Source organism: Pinus tabuliformis, chromosome 9 (assembly GCF_031772625.1).
Source record: "Pinus tabuliformis cultivar Carrire ecotype Pingquan chromosome 9, CPIR1, whole genome shotgun sequence".
Classification (NCBI taxonomy): domain Eukaryota; kingdom Viridiplantae; phylum Streptophyta; class Pinopsida; order Pinales; family Pinaceae; genus Pinus; species Pinus tabuliformis.
In genome coordinates, this window is record NC_142307.1 from 206,227,046 (window position 1) to 206,244,421 (window position 17,376).

General features: G+C 40.1%; 1 protein-coding gene across 1 annotated transcript in view; it reads right to left on the reverse strand.

The window, feature by feature from the left end:
* LOC149147864 (putative UPF0481 protein At3g02645) overlaps positions 1 to 16,891 on the reverse strand; it is a 50,003-nt gene extending 33,112 nt beyond the window's left edge. Inside the window, exon 1 of the mRNA XM_089441980.1 lies at positions 15,290 to 16,891. Within this exon, the coding sequence (XP_089298106.1) occupies positions 15,290 to 16,891 (1,602 nt within the window). The remainder of the gene's footprint in view (positions 1 to 15,289) is intronic.
* Positions 16,892 to 17,376: the final 485 nt, after the last annotated feature.

The following is a 17,376-nucleotide window of genomic DNA, read 5'->3' on the forward strand; positions in this document are numbered from 1 at the left end:
AGGGATTATCTATCACCCCTATCTTGCCTCTATGGAACTCGAATTTTCCTCTTGAAAAAGCCTTTGCCAAAATATTTTCATAATATTCCTCTGTTGGAATGTATTCCAACAACATTATCTTCCTATGCACACAATAACATAGATGGTGATACCGGATATCTATATTCTTGGATCGATCATGAAATACAAGATTTTCAAAGAGCTTGATACAACTATGATTATCACTGGTAGATCACAGTTGAATCCATCATCTTACCTATGAGGATCTCTCTTAGGGTCCTCTAACTAAAAACTAAATTTATCAAATTTTAAACACAATAAGATGGGAAATAACTTATTTATATATAAACATTTATTTGATGATAATATACCATTAAAATTTATTTACCACAATTTAAATAAGTAAGAATTTCATTTCAACCATTTACATAAGTAATCAATAAGCGGAGAATACGTGTTCCAATAGCTTAGTTGAGATGCTCCTAAGCTCTTGACTCTGTTGGGATGCTCCTCTTGACTACCCAACTGGATTTGCCTCCCAGCAAACTAGGAAGTATTTCCTAGCTCAAGGAACCTCCATAGGTTCCCTAGCCCTCCAAGCCCAAGTCTAACTAGATGTAGTGTGTTCGTGTTTAACAAACACTCTCCAAATCCAAGTTTGTATTCCCTCATTTATCTCTCCATTCTCTCCCTTCTCTTTCTCCACATTCCTCCCCAAAACACAATCCTCCAAAACAAAATCAAGACCAAGGATCTCCCTCTCCTCTCATCATCCTTCCCCTTTTATGTCTCTTCCTCCCATCCACCTCAACCACCTATCATAAATGTCATGACTATCCCCTCATCCTTTCATTTAGTATCCTTAACTTTTCTTACCATATCTTCTCCCAAGTAGATTTGAGAAGACATTTTAGGGATAAGATATGGATATTTAATTTGAAAATTAATTGGAGAAGACCATATCTTCTCCGAAGTAGATTTTGAGAATACATTTTGGGTATAAGATATGGATATTTAATTTGGAAATTAATTGGAGACGACCATATCTTCTCCCAAGTAGATTTTGAGAAGACACCTTAGGATATGGATATTTAAATTGGAATAAATGGAAGGAGACCATATCCTATCCAAAATTAAATTTGAGAAGACAAGTTGGGAATTGAATAATAACAATAATAAAATTTATATCAGTAAATAAATTTAAAATTTCACAAATGTAGGTATGTACCAATATTTCTTGATAATTATAAATCAATATTTTTAGGTGATTTAAACACTAATAAAATTTGCATGATAAGATTAAGTAGGGCATTACATACACCCCTCCTTCAAAAAACTTCGTCCAGGAGTTAGAGTAAAAAAGATACAAGGAGTTTGAAAGCAGTTTGACAATAAGACATAACCAAATAGAGAGAGATCTTATAGTAGTAAAATTTGATAAGTCAGAAAATAATACGACTTCCCATCAAGAGTCTCCAACTAATCTATATCCTCCTATCCTTCCTAACCTACTTCTGTTCCCACCCTATTCATCCTCTGTTGTTATATACTATGGCATCAAATATACCAATCTAACCACTGATAAAACCAATATGGTGGAAGCGTCGACTATATCGACCTAACTTCCCCAGCAGGCAACTAGCAATCGTCATCACAGGTCTAGGGGGGCGTGTCCATCACTGCCCTCCCAAGATTCCAGGTTTGGAGGTTACATGGTGGGAAATACCTCCACCCCTCCTCTCAACTAGAGTCAACAACCTAATATTGACCACACTACAACGATGGTTGGATACTTGTCATCGAATAATCTAACCAAGTAGGCTTATCGCCTATCATTTACATTTTATCCATGTCATAAGAGTCCATATCAAGTAGATACCAATGTAATATAACAATGTACATCATACCATTCCTCATTAGATGTCTCGACCTTCCCCAATGGAAGAGTATATTTTGGTTATCATATAGTTCTTTCCAATATGCAAGTTAGTTCTCATCCATGCATATATATAACAACAAAATATATATAGATACATGATCTTAAACATCATATTATTAAGTCTAGTATCTGTTAGCTCTGCTACATATTTGGGCACTTGGAGGGTCAAATATAGGTCTGGCCGTGCGGTTTGTGCTTAAGGAAGGTTTGCATCAGTCATCTGTCATATTCTCCTTCACTTTGCTTATACTCTCATAACCCCCGCTATCTCTGTTTTCCTCCAAAACTCTGTATAAACCCGTATTCCCTTAGGTCCCCAGGCACAAAGTTTAAAACCATAAGACCGTGATCACATGACCACGCGCTTTCACAAGCCCTTTCCCCGTCACATCCGACGAAAACATGTGCAACTAAACCCCCGCCATCCGATCGCCTACTGCGCGATCCAACGGCATTCAGTTCTCCCACACCTGAGCTGCCCGCGCTTTAACTCGCGATCAAAGTGGTTTCCGCTACCACGCGTCGCACGATGATTGTGATCACGAGCCCTCATATGATTACCATTTTTCCCCCAAAGGCGGTGCGATAAATACCACCTGCCGCCAAAACCATCCTCCCCGCCCGTTAACCTCGCGCACCTTCAACATCCGCCTCCGTATCTCCCAATATCCTCCGCCGATCAATTCTCGCCGTTGATTTTCACGATCCAACGCCCGATCTTTCCTCTCCGTTCATCCATACTATCCACGTCCATAGCCATTCCATGCATCCGAAGGACGAAGGTGGCTAGTATTCAGTACTCTTCGCAGTTACTCCTCAATGATCATCTTCAACAAGCAGCATGGTTGAGAAGGAAAGGTACAGAGCCGAGCAAGTAAACACATTTAACAGTTATGGAATTCTATCCTCTATAGCAGTCCACCTGCCTGAGAAGGACAACAGAGCATCCAAGAAGATCACTTTTGTTCACTACAGCAAGAAATTGTACTCAGAAGTTCTGCCAAGCAGTTAAAGTGCTTGTTGGTCCATTATGACCCCTCCACGCCTAGAATAGCATAACGTTTTTGTAATCAAACTCTATATATACCCAAAAAAAAGATGTAATCAGGGTTGATGGTTGTTGTTTTGATGTAAGGTTCAACTTCTAGAGATTGTAACTGCTTTGATACTTGCAGCGTCTCGTCTTCATTTTCAGCTAATACAAACTTCTTTTGTTGTTAATTGCTCACTTTCCATCCCTTTTTTGTTCTAGGCTATGCTTGATATGCATTTTTCCTGAACTCTTGATGTGTAGCATTAGAGGAGTTCTCATCCTACCTTTGTGTTATAATCTTGTAGGTATTAGTGAATGTATTGACCAGGTTTCTTTTCACTTAGTGACAGAGAGCTATCATCCTGTCTGTGCACTAGGGAATTAGATTTGCAGACCTTTTTACTGGTTGCAGCTAGCCATCACAGGGTCCTATGCATCTGTTGGTGTGGTCAGTATTCTCCATATTCAACCAATCCTTAAACTGTGAGTAATTGGTGGTCTAAAGCCTTGTAGTCTGGGGGTGTTCACGCATGTCTAGAGTCAAGCAAAGTAGGAGTGGTTATCTAGCTTGAATATGCATCATTCCTTCCATTCATCCATTTCCAACATTAAGTTGAGTTTGTGATGTCCCGAGCATCTCCGAGCTACAACCTAGGAGATTTTCTTGGGGTGATAACATCGATTGGCGCTATTTTCGGGGATAGGAGATTGAAGCTCAGCTTCCTTGGGAGAACGACATAGTTCCATGCTTTGTTGATAGACAAAGTCTGGACATAGTTCTGGTTGTAATCATCTATCTAGAGACTCTATTAGAGAACCTACCTGGTGGCGACTCCACATTCCAGTTCTGGCTCAATTTGTGAGGCATACCCGGAGAAATCCTCAGAAACCACCAGCTGACCCAGTGCCTAACCCTGAGAAGATTGCTAAGTAGAAGAAAACCTCACTGAAAGGAGCATCAGGATCAGGTAAGTCTAAGAAATATTATGCATCTCTGAAAGGAAATATTACAGTCGAGAATACACAGTTTGAAGATTTAGAGCCTAGCTTTGTTAGTAAAGAAAAACCTTCATAGATTCATACAGATCCTTGTTCAGTCAGTTCCCCTTTGGATCTCAGTCCAAAGAAAGCCTCCCAGACAGTCCATCATTTTCCCTCAATTCTGTCATCCATTTCATTAATTCCTACCATTCAATCTGCCAGTAGCCTTCCACATATCCCAATTATGGCAGGCCAGCAAGCTCCCACAAAGATGGAAAGAATCATAGTTGCCAGGTATGGACCCTTGGTCTTGCATGTTCCTTTGAATGTTATGCCTGCAGGATAATATCAGAAATATATGCCCAAATTCACTGGTACAGAGGGAGTAATAGCTGAAGAACACCTCGAGTCTTTTTATAGTTATGCTGATAACTTAGATATCGGTGAAGATGATGTGTGGATGAGAGTTTTTGTTCAGAGCCTTGATGGAAAGGCTAGAAAGTGGTTCAGAGAATTGCCCCATAGGTCCATAATAGACATTGAAGCATTGGATTATGCATTCCTGAAGCAATGGGGAGATAGAAAATACCTGCTCTACTACCATACAGAGTTTGGAAACCTAAAGAGGGAAAATGGGGAATCTTTGCCTGATTTTAACAAAAGATTTAACCGTATGTATAGTAAGATACCAGCTGAAGTAAATCCTACCCCCACCACTGCCAAACTCACTTAAGTTAATGCTTTTGACTCTGATTTTTGCCTGCTTTTGAGAGAAAGAAAATCTGCCACTCTAGCTGATATGCAGGATGCAGCACTGGAGGTGGAATCAAATATTATAGCTGCAGAAAAGCTTAAAACACATGCTGATAGAAGAAGGCAGAGAGGTGAGGCTTCGTCTTCCTCTGCTTCATCTTCAGAACCTAAACTAGATAAGATGACCAAAATGATAGAGTCATTGGCTGCTGAGATATCTAAGCTAAAAGTTGAGCAGAATTCTGGGAAAGCAAGGTTTCAAAACACGTTTGCTCCAAGAAATCCAAATCCATTCAGAAGAGCAAATGAAAAATTACAAATCATTCAAAGGGGTAAAGAAGCAAATGAAGAACAAAAAGTTAAGGCTCCTTTTTAGAATGTAGTCATGGAGGAGGAGCAGTTTGAAGAAGAGGATGAAATTCATTGCATGGAAGATAAAGGTAGTGCTACCTTTTTGACATTGGCTGCATATGAAGAATCATTACTGAATGACCAAAGCAGTCAAGAGTGGGGCAGAGAGGCTGTTTTGCAGACTGGTGAACAACAAAGGTATAATATGAGGTTAAAAGCAAACAATGTCAAGGAGATTCCTGCGCAAAGATCTGTTGTCCAAACAGAGCCATAAAATATCAGATAGAAAAGACTAGCAGCTGATCTAGTCATCCTCAAAGCACCAGCTCAAGAGGTAAGAGGTTCTGATAAGCCCCCTTCCCCTTTCAGTCTTGAGTCAGAAGTCCAGAAGCTAAAAATAGTTGTGCCTATGATAGAACTGGTAAAGAGTGAAGTTTTTAGAAAGCCTATCCTTGAGGACCTTGAGCTGAAAGCCATACAAATCCCCACTGACTATGTCAATTTGCAAGATGACAAGCGTGCAGTTGTGCTTAGCCCTATGATCGAACCCGTTGATAATAATTCTCCATCATTTTATGTCTCCTTGACCATTCATGACAAAATCCTCCACAATTGCCTGCTAGACACAGGGGCCAGCCACAATCTGATGCCTAAAGCTGTCATGGAAGAGTTAGGCCTTGATATCACTAGACCATATCATGATTTATTCTCATTTGATTCAAGAAAGGTAAAATGCCTAGGATTGATCAAAGACCTGGCCATTACCCTAACTCAGCTGCCCATGAAGAGTATGATGATGGATATTGTGGTGGTAGATGTCCCGCCTAAGTTTGGCATGCTGTTATCTAGAGGATGGATTAAGAGACTAGGTGGGACATTACAGAATGGCTTATCTTATGCCACTGTCCAAGTTTTTGGAGGAGAAAGTAGGAGATTGTACAGAGAAGCACAACTGGCCTACATCATCAGTGATGAGAAGAATCCTTCTAATCATCCCATATATGCGGTGGACACTGATTTTGGAGCATGTATCCTCCAAATAGAAGAATCCCAGAAGGCCTCAATGCAGATCAAGAAACCAGTCAATCAGGCCGAGGGAGAGCATGGAAGTCTGGTTTGGGAGATGTTCTTTGATGGAGCATGTTCCAGGGAGACTGCAGGAGCAGGGGTGGTACTGATATCTCCAAAACAAGAAAGCACACATCTGTCCTTTAAGCTGGCTTTTCAAGCCACAAACAACATAGCAGAATATGAGGCTCTGATATTGGGCCTTAACGCAGCTAAAGACAGAAGAATCAGGAACATAAAGGTGTTTGGAGATGCTGACCTTATCATTCAGCAAGTAAATAAAACATTTCAAGCAAAGCACCCAAGGCTGAAAGCATACAGAGATGAGGTATGGAGACTCAAAGATTCTTTTTATAATTTTTGTATCTCATATATCCCTAGAGCCAAAAATTATCTTGTTGATTCCCTTGTTGTGTCTGCTAGCATGTTTATCCCTCCCATGCCTCCCAGACTAGTTTATGAAGTCCAAATGAAATATAGACCATCCTTGCCTGATAATGTCCAGCATTGGAAAGTTTTTGAGGATGACGCTGAAGTGAATAGATTTCTGCAAGTCATTGATGAATTTTCTGAAATGAAAATTGACCAAGAAAATGAAGCCTTGGAAGAAATTCCCCAATCCCAGCTTAGAAACAGAATCGGTAAAGATAGCATTGTCCAACTGCCCAGTAATCATATACCTAAGGGTCTAGTTCCTTTAGAGAAGCTGTTTGACCAAAATGATGTCCTTTATAAGGCTGCACAAAAGGAATACCAATCTGCAGTCTGTAAACATAATATAGGGAGTTCATATCAGCCTAGATATATAAATTTGTCCACTCATTTGTCTGCTACCCAAAATGCTGACTACTGCTATTTAATGAGGCAATTTGCTGATGTCTTTGCCTGGGAATATAGTGACCTGAATACATATGACAAAAAGATTATCCAACATAAAATCCCTTTAGAGAAAGACACCATCCCTTTCAAAGAGAAGCCAAGACCAATAAATCCTTTACTCCTTCCTCTAATTGAAAAAGAAATAAAAAAGTTACTGGCTGCCAAAATCATAGTCCCTCTCAGATACTCAAAATGGGTAGCTAACTTAGTGGTAGTGAAGAAGAAAAGTGGAGAAATCAGACTCTGTGTTGATTTCAGAAACTTGAACAAATTCTCTAAGAAAGACAATTACCCTCTACCAAAGATGGAGCATTTGCTGCAGAAGGTCTCAGGGGCCAAAGTGATGTCTTTCCTAGATGGATTTGCAGGGTACAATCAGGTTGTTGTACATCCAGATGACCAAGAGAAGACTGCATTCACCACTCCTTGGGGCACTTTTATGTATTCCAAGACGCCTTTTGGACTAATGAATGTTGGAGCCACCTTTCAGAGAGCTATGGATATAGCATTTGTGGGGGAGAAGGACAAATTTGTCCTTATTTACCTTGATGATATAGCAGTATACTCCAACAACCATCATGACCATTTGCAGCATTTAAAGAAAGTGTTCCTGAAGTGCAGAAGGTTTGGGATTTCAGTCAATCCTAAGAAATCACAGTTTGCTTTAGAAGAAGGCAAACCGTTAGGACATATGGTTTCTACTGCAGGTGTCAAAAGTGACCCAGAAAGAGTAAGAGAAATACATACCTTATCTGTCCCAAGATCAAAGAAGGATATCCAGTCCTTTCTGGGCAAAATAAATTTTGTGAGGAGCTTTATCCCAAACTTTATAGAACTTGTAAAGCACATTACCTCCATGTTGAGAAAGGGGTCAAAGATCAAATGGACTGATTCAGCAAGAAGATCCTTTGAGTCCATTAAGAAAGCTATTACGGAGGCTCCCACTTTAATCAACCTAGATTACAGCAAGAAGTTCCACATATTTTCTTTTGCCTTTGAAGACACCCTTGCAGCAGTTTTATTGCAAGCAGATGAAAAAAGCTCAGAGCATCGAGTGGCATTTTTCAGCAAAACATTAAGGGACGCTAGGCTGAGGTATGACATCATTGAAAAACATGCATATGCTCTTATCAAGTCTTTGAAAGCTTTCAGAGTTTATATTTTGCATTCCAAGATAATAGCGTATGTACCCTCTACTTCAATAAAGGATGTCTTAACACAGCCTAATGTTGATGGAAGAAGGGCTAAATGGATTGCAAAATTAACTGAATTCAATATAGAATTGAAGCCCACCAAGCTGGTCAAAGGTCAGGGCCTTGCCAGACTATTGGCTGAAGAAAATTGCAGATCATTGGACATAGATTTCGTGGGCACAATTGCAAAAAATGGTCAAACAGAAGAAGAGGAAGCAACTAAACTAGGGAAAGAACAATCATTATCAAAAAATCTAGCTTTTTGTGATTGGTACTTTGCAATAGCTAAATTCTTGCTGAAGCTAGAAATTCCTCCAAACTTTACTCAAAGTCAAGCCAGAACTGTTAAGCTCAGGGCAGCAAGATATTGCATTCATGAAAATCTGCTCTACTGGAGGGACCCATCTAGAATTCTTTTGAGGTGCCTGGATAAAGAACACTCAATAGAGGCTATGCAGCAACTTAATTCTAGCATGTGTGGAGGCCACTGTTATTGGAAAACTACAACCCATAAGGTCCTCAGAGTTGGGTACTATTGGCCCACCTTGTTTTCTAATGTCTTTTCATTTGTTAAATCTTGTGACAGGTGCCAAATATTTGAAGGAAAGAAGCAATTGAAGTCCCTGTCCTTGAAACCAATACATGTAAATGGAACTTTTCAGTAGTGGGGCTTGGATTTCATTGGAGATATCAATCCTGTTGAAAATAATACTGAGAGGGGGGGTGAATCAGTATTATCAAGTTCTTTTAACAAATCTTCCTTATTTACACTTTGAATTATTTTTGCATATCAATACCATAAAATAATGAGCATGAACAAGAAAAACAGATAGTCACACCAAAGAACACCAGATATAAGGTGGAAACCCAATGTTGGTGAAAACCACCTGCTACAATATGTCTCTATCTTCTTTCAAATTAGAAACTCCTGTTACAATGATTTTGTACTGGTGCAGTCCTTTACTAGTACGCAGGCTGCAACCTGCAGAGAGCTACAACTCTCTCTCGTTTTCCAGTCTCTCCTGGAAGGGAGCTACAACCCCCTACTTCTTTTCTTTCAAGGACCACTTTTCATAAATTTTCAAACTGGATCCAACAACAACATTGAAGCTCATAATCAAACAACCTTCTGAATCACCCAATCACCAGATCCATACATATACAATGATATTATGAGAGTTATCAACCAGATCTAGTACATAAAGATAAGTCATTAATCATGCTGTTATCTGAACTCAATACCAGTAACCAAACATTAGTTATGCACCCAAAACCCTACAGAATAGTCAAAGGCACTTAAAACAAATTTTAAGTAGGGATCGCAACTTCACTGGTATAGATCTGCGGATATCTGTACTACCTCCGCACCTGCGCCTTCTGTGGTGTCGCGACCACCGCACCTGCGCCTTCTTTGGCGCCTCCGCACTGCGCCTTCTGTGGCGCCTCCGCACTGCGCCTTCTATGGCGCCTCTGCACTGCGCCTTCTGTGGCGCCTCCGCATTGCGCCTTCTGTGGTGCCTCTGTGGCGTCTCCGCACTGCGCCTTCTGTGGCGCCTCCGCACTGCGCCTTCTGTGGCGCCTCCGCACTGCGCCTTCTGTGGCGTCTCCGCACTGCACCTTCTTTGGCGCCTCCGCACTGCGCCTTCTATGGCGCCTCTGTATTGCGCCTTTTGTGGCGCCTCTGTGGCGTCTCCCCACTGCGCCTTCTGTGGCGTCTCTGAACTACGCCTTCTGTGGCACCTCTGTGGCGTCTCCGCACTCCGCCTTCTGTGGCACCTCCGCACTGCACCTTTTGTGGTGCCTCCGCACTTCCGCAGCTGTAGCGCTCAAGAGATCACCCTTCACAGATTCGCTATCAACTTCCCTTTCATAGATCAAACTTTTAAAACAATAACCCAATATTTCAGATCTTAAGATATTCGATTTTCAAGAATGAATTAGCCAAGTGATCTCATTTGCTTTATATAGGCAAGCTTCTTCCTAAAATCATGGATCAATACCATAGATAACCAATGCAGAGGGCCCAAAAACATGGGGCTCAATAATACCAAGGACTAACCACCATGGACCAAAGGTAAGTTCTCCAACATATACACACTTTTGACGAGGTACCATGGTCCAAAACCATAGGTTCAAATACCAAGGACTAACTACCATGGACCGAAGGTAAGTTCTCCAACATGAAAGTGCGTGAACTTTTTCTCTACATGAAATAAACTTTTCTCTAAATGAAATAAACTTTTCTCTGCATAAAAGTGCGTGAACGTTTCTCTGCATATAAGTGCGTGAACTTTTCTCTACATAGAATAACATTTTCTCTGCATATAAGTACGTGAACTTTTCTGCACTATAATTTATCATCTGAGATGAGTGGGTTGCCATCAAGTAGAACATATGTATCATAAAGCCATACCAGAATCATAATGCCAACAATCTTCCCCTTTGGACTTGATGGCAACCTCAAAATCTTCAGCTCATTCTCCCCCTTTGACATCAAGGGCAAAGGGTTATGCTCCCCCTAAGAGCATGCTCCCCCTGAATATGAACCAGATCTGTAAAGAAGAAACATAATCCACCAAACACCATAAATGACCATGAAAGAGATAGAGACATATTGTAGTAATATTCAGATCAGCATCCATGATCGCCTTCTGTACATCCTCCATAATGCCAACAATGCATTATAAGCTCCCCCTGAACCAGTGCTATTTGATCTTCAACCAATCCGCAACCCAGCACATGTACGCATATTCTCGTATAACCAACAATCAGAAGAATTCAACAACAAGATGATGCATCAACAACCCCCAGCTTTTGCCTGAGGTATTCAAAAGTCTCCCTGGGATATGGTTTGGTGAGTATATCAGCAACTTGTTCCTTAGAAGGAACATACTCCAACTTGACCTTTTGTTCAAGCACTTGTTCTCAAAGAAAATGATACTTGATTGGTATGTGCTTGGTTTTTGAATGCATGACTGGGTTCTTTGAGATGCTGATTGCACTTGTGTTATCACACAAGATGGAGATAGGTGGTGTACAAGTGATTTGAAAATCCTGCAAGGTCTGCATCATCCAAAGGAGTTGAGTGCAGCAAGATGCAGCAGCAACATATTCTGCTTCAGCTGTAGATAAGGCAATCGAACTCTGTTTCTTGCTGAACCAAGATACTAGTCTGGAACCCATAAAGAATGCACCACCACTTGTGCTCTTCCTGTCATCCACGCTTCCGTCCCAATCGGCATCTGTATAAGCATGAAGTGTGAGATTTGTATCTCTAGGATACCATAAACCATAATTTTGAGTCCCTTGAAGATATTTGAAAATTCTCTTCACTGCCTGAAGATGAGTCTCCTTCGGATTTGCCTGAAATCTTCCAACTATTCCAACTGCATGCATGATGTCCGGTCGAGTACCTGTCAAATAAAGTAGACTTCCAATCATAGATCTGTAGGTTGGTTGATGTACTGCTGCAGATTCATCATTTGCACTGAGGCTACATCCTGTGACCATGGGTGTACATACTGGTTTTGCATCTTCCATGCCATATTTCTTCAAAATCTGTTTGAGATACTTGGTTTGAGACAAAAAGATTCCTCCTTCCTTTTGTTGGATTTGCAAACCAAGGAAATATGTCAGTTCTCCCAGCAAGGAGATTTCAAATTCTTTCTACATGACCAAGGCAAATCTTTGACTCATAGCTTCTTCATTACTGCCAAAGATAATGTCATCTACATACACAACAAGTATTAGCAATTTGTCATTTTCAACTTTTATATAAAGATTGCTATCTGCTGATCCTTTTGAAAAACCTTGTTGATGAAGATATTTGTCCAAACGATAGTACCAAGCCCTTGGAGCTTGTTTGAGACCATAGAGATCCTTTTTCAATCTGCATACAAGATTTGGATCATTTCCAAGAATGAAACCATCTGGATGCTCAATATATACTTCTTCTTCTAAGTCTCCATTCAGAAAGGTTGATTTCACGTCCATTTGAAATACTTTGAAGTTTTGAAAGCTTGAGAGAGCAAGGAACATTCTGATGGCCTCAAGTCTTCCAACAGGAGCAAAGGTTTCTTCAAAATCTATTCCTTCTTGCTGCGCATACCCTTTACAAACAAGTCTGGCCTTGTTTCTAATTACTTCTCCATTTTCATTCAATTTATTTTTGAAGACCCATTTTGTTCCTATAACATTCTTATCTTTTGGTCTAGGAACCAACTCCCAAGTGTTGTTCTTTTCGATCTACTCAAGTTCTTCATCCATTGCTTTGACCCAACATTCATCTTTGCATGCCTCTTTCACATTTTGTGGTTCAGTGGAAGAGAGTAATGCCAAATAGCTTGAAGCTTCTGCAATTGTTCTTCTTGTTTGTACACCTGCTTCTTTCTGCCCCACAATCTGAGATTCTGGATGATTCTTTTGAACATATCTGGATGGAGTCTTCTCTTCTATTCTTGTCTACTCCTCTGGTTCTTCTTGAGGTTCTTCTTCTTCATCATTCTGTCTTTGAGGGTAGCCTTCATCTTCTTTTATGTCTTCATGATGCACTTACCTAGGAATGTATCCCTTCTCATCAACCACTACATCAATGCTGTTAACAATTCTGCCAAGTCTTTTATTGTAGCACTTGTATGCTTTGCTATGTGGAGAATAACCAAGAAGAATGCCTTCATCTACTCTAGGTTCAAGTTTGCCAAGTTTCTCATCAGTATTCTTAATATAACATTTGCTCCCAAAGATTTTGAAGTGATTCACCGAAGGAGTCTCACCACACCAGAGCTCATGAGGGGTTTGAGTAATAGGCAAAATTAGCATTTTGCCTATTATTCATGTCATTTTGCTTTTTCCTACATTCATTTGCATAGTGCCCATATTTCTTACAATAATGACATTGGACTTGGGATTTGTCATACCTTTGTCCATGAGCTTGCTGTTTGCTTGAACCTTCATCTTGGTTCTGATTGCAGCTCCTTTCGCTTGTGCTTGCAGGATAATTTCTGCCTCTGTTTTGGCTTCTTCCATGACCTCTGTTATTTTCTTTGCCTCGACCTCTTCCTTGGCCAAAAGACATCTGAGTCTTGAATGCTTGCTCAAATGAGGAATTTGTTCCTCTACTCAGTCTGTGTTCATGAGACAAAAGTGAAGCACTCAGCTCTTCTACCGTGAACTGTGAGAGATCTTTTGTTTCTTCTATTGCTACCACAATAGATTCAAACCTTGAGGGTAAACATCTCAAGATTTTCTTTACAATCCTTCTATCTTCAAGAATCTCACCATGAGATCTGATCTGGGCTATTAAGCCAATAACCTGAGTGAAGAATGAATCTATTGTTTCAGATTCCTTCATGCTGAGATTTTCAAAGTCTCTCCTCAACATCTGCAACTTTGTAGTCTTCACCTTCTCCATGCCTTGATAGGCAGTTTTGAGAATATCCCATGCTTCCTTAGATTTTGTTGCTGCTGCAATTCGCGGAAAAACACTTTCATGTACTGATTGGAAGAGGAAAAAGAGGGCTTTGGCATCCTTCTTCTTGTCACTCTTCAACTGGTCTCTTTCTGTTGCTGTTAAAGCAGCCAACGCTATTGCATCTGCCGGTTCAGCATAGCCAGTTTCAACCAGCTCCCGTATTCCTTGAGAAGCAAACAATGCTTTCATTGTTATGGACCAATAACTGTAATTTTTCCCATTAAACTGTGGCAGTTGGGGATTCGTCAAACCAGTTCCAACATCTGCCATCTTAACTTGTGAAAAATAAAGAAGAGATACTGACTGAGAAAAAACAGGCAAAAAATTTCTCTGCTGGAAAAAATCTGCTCAATAAGCTTCTTACAGCTCCTACAGTGAAAAAACAAACTCTTGTTTTTTTTTTACTCACTGAGTGCCTAGACTAGCTCTGATACCATGATGGAAATTTCTGTTGATTTCAAACACACAACAAACAAATATAACAGAGAACAACGCTCTGGTTTTATCCAGGATCTTAATCATATAAAATAATAATAAAACTATTACAGAATTGTCTTCCTCGACTCTGAGGGATTTACAACAGGAACTTCAGTTCCAAAATCTGATTCCACTATCTCAGAAAACTTAAAAGTCCAGCACTGTTGTGCGTTGTAGAGAAGAAAGAACACTTCTTGCTAATACTCTCTACATGTCTCTACTCTTGCATATTTTTTTTTTATATACAATGAACAACACAAAATATCTTTTACAATACGTGTTGCTTGTCCCCACTTCTGTGAAATAAAAAATAGTAAAATTTAAGATTTCACCTACATTTACCAACCCTAGTAAATATCATTTATTACACGGCTCAAAATATCTTGCTGGAATTTAATGCATGGCTTATCACACCATCGCATCGCAAGAAGAGAGAGGATGTGTCACCACCTCTATAACCTTTAAATCATGTGATCTGCCATCTGCGATCACATCGCAAATATCGCATCGCAGATAATACAATCATGCAGCGAAGGGTGACAAAGGAAAGTGCGATATGCGATCTGCGATCGCATCGCAGAGAAAAAATCTGCAAGTTGAAATTACCATTCCAACATGCAACTAACCAGATCCCAAAACAACTCGCAATGGACCATATTTCTCCCTAGAACCATTTAGTCAAAGGCAAAGAAAAATGTGAAGAAGAATGGCAAATAACTAGCTTAAATAATAAATATGTTGCGAAGGCACAGGGTAAAAACGGTATCGCGTCATTTGTGTGAAGCAATACCTTGTGGGTTTGTCATTGTTTTGAAAAGGCTGACTTCGCTATTTCACTTCTCGTCTTCAAATTGTCAGACACGTTATGAAGATGAAAAATACAACAATAGATATATGCATATTCTATGTAGACACAAGGTTCTCAATCCTACCCAGCAGGATTGCGGGTGGCACCCAAATCAATCCACAGCCAACAGAGAATGAACAAGCAAAATTAATGGAAGTGGCAGTTGTACAGGATTCTCTATACTTTCGAATACAAACAGGTGGCGAGATTTCTCTGCGTACCTCTACTGTTTTGCTCAGTTTCTGCAACGATAGACAGAGCAGTACGCCTGCAAGCATGTGACGATCAAAAGTATCACCGAAGCTACCAGCGACAGGAACTTCCACGAGGCAAATATATAGTCATTCATAAACTTCACCACGGTAACTTTCCGTTTTCCACGATAACATCTCTTTAAATCACGTACAACTTTGTCTAAATATCCAACATTTATGACACTAGCGCAGTGACCCAAGCTGTTCCATAGCTTCGCAACCTCTCTGTCACTCAGGAGACCGTTACAAATAATTCCGCTCTCTCTCAACAATTTCACATCTTTTATTCCGTCAATCATGCCGTTCATGAAATCTGTATATTCTCTAAAAACAAGCGCACCAGGCGCTGCAGAAGCTTCAAATGCAATCAGATTTCTCAGGATTACCTCTGTGTTGGTGTCGAACTTTAGCTTTGGGAGATAAATAATGGAAGCTTTCTTATCAAATAGTATTGTGGTGAGATCACCATCCGTTGGAGAGAATGTGACTCCGGCAAGGTACAATTCGGCCACAGATGGAATAGCCAATTCCTTACGCGAGGGCGGTATGATTTGAGAGGATGGTTCTTTCGCAGTTGTGCTTGCACACTTAAACACACTCAGATGAAGAAGTGTGGCTAACTCCATCAGACACTGCCGAATGGGTCCAGCGTTTATAGATAAGAGAGCTTTCCATAGCAATTTGAAGACTTCTGTAACAGTTGACATGTCTGCTGGATCACTCTCATCGCCATCTTCATCGGTTGGAATTGGAGTAACTGTTGAAATGTCTGCCGGATAGGGAGCATCTGGCTTTCGATAGTTGGAAATAGGGCTGGCGATAGCGGAGTACAGAACCTCCAGCAGGTGGCCTCTCTCGTTTATATGGAGAGATGAATTCTCAGGTACCTTGAAGACGAAAGGTGATAATTCTTGGTAAACCAGCTTTAGCAGGATTGACAGCCTCTCCTCTGCCTTGGCTTTAGAAAGCAACTGCAACTCCAAAAGCATTTTCATTAGAAAGAGTGGCAATTGATTTTCGAGCATCATCAAATCTCTTAAAATGTAGTTATCTGCCGCACCATGGCAAGTAGGATATAAGGCTCGTCCCAGATTCTTGACGTCATCATGCGAGCTTTGGTCAAGGTATCTGACATAAAACTGCAGACACTGGAGAAGGAAGACGGCGTCCAGAGCCATGATCCACCCCAAGGTTTCTTCATTATAATCGATGAAATTGTGATAGCAGCTCCGGATTTGCCGGTGGTATTTTTTAAACTCATCTACAACGACCAGCTGAAAGTTGCCTACTCCATTAATTGTTTTGTGAAATCTATAGGCAGCTGCCAATTTGTGGCGATCCATGTCATATTTCTCAGATTTCCCGTGATGATAGGGGCCAATGGAAACTGACTGCGGAATGTAAGCTTCAGGCTTCTCAAACAATAACTCTCTTGACACATTAAACACCGACACCGACGCACATAATTCCTTCTCCTCCTCCTGTTCTTCTAGTTCATTGAGGCGTTCCTTAATTTGAATAACCCAACTATCGCCATGGATCTTCATTTGAGTAACCGAACTATCGCCATGGATCTTCATTTGAGTCACCCAACTATCACCATGGATCTTCACTTGAACCGCGTCCGCGTTGGTGTTGCTTGCCATGTTCTGATATTAGAGAAAACCACGCACACAAATGTTTTGATATTGGAGGAAAGAACCCACACAAATGTTCCGAAATATATCTATGAGTTCAGTGACTGTGCATCATTATATGGAGTAGTTCATTTGGCGAAGGCAGTGGTCCTGTTCTGTAATGTACGTTATGGAATCATGGATCGATGACATATCATAGAATCATGGATGAAATAATCAAATTAGAATTTGAAGTACAAAGTGTCACTCACTGGTGAAATTCTATTATACTGGCTTATTGTAATCATTTTGATATCTGTTAAAATAATATATATCAGAACTATTTAGGAATCAAATTATTAAAACAGAAAAAATATTTTAGTGCTAGTTATAAATTTATATTAAAATAACTTTTAAAAATAAAAAATATATTTATTAATTTTTGAAGATTTATATTTATATAAAAAATATGTATAGTTTTGATAATGTTTATTATAAATTGGGCTAGAGTATAT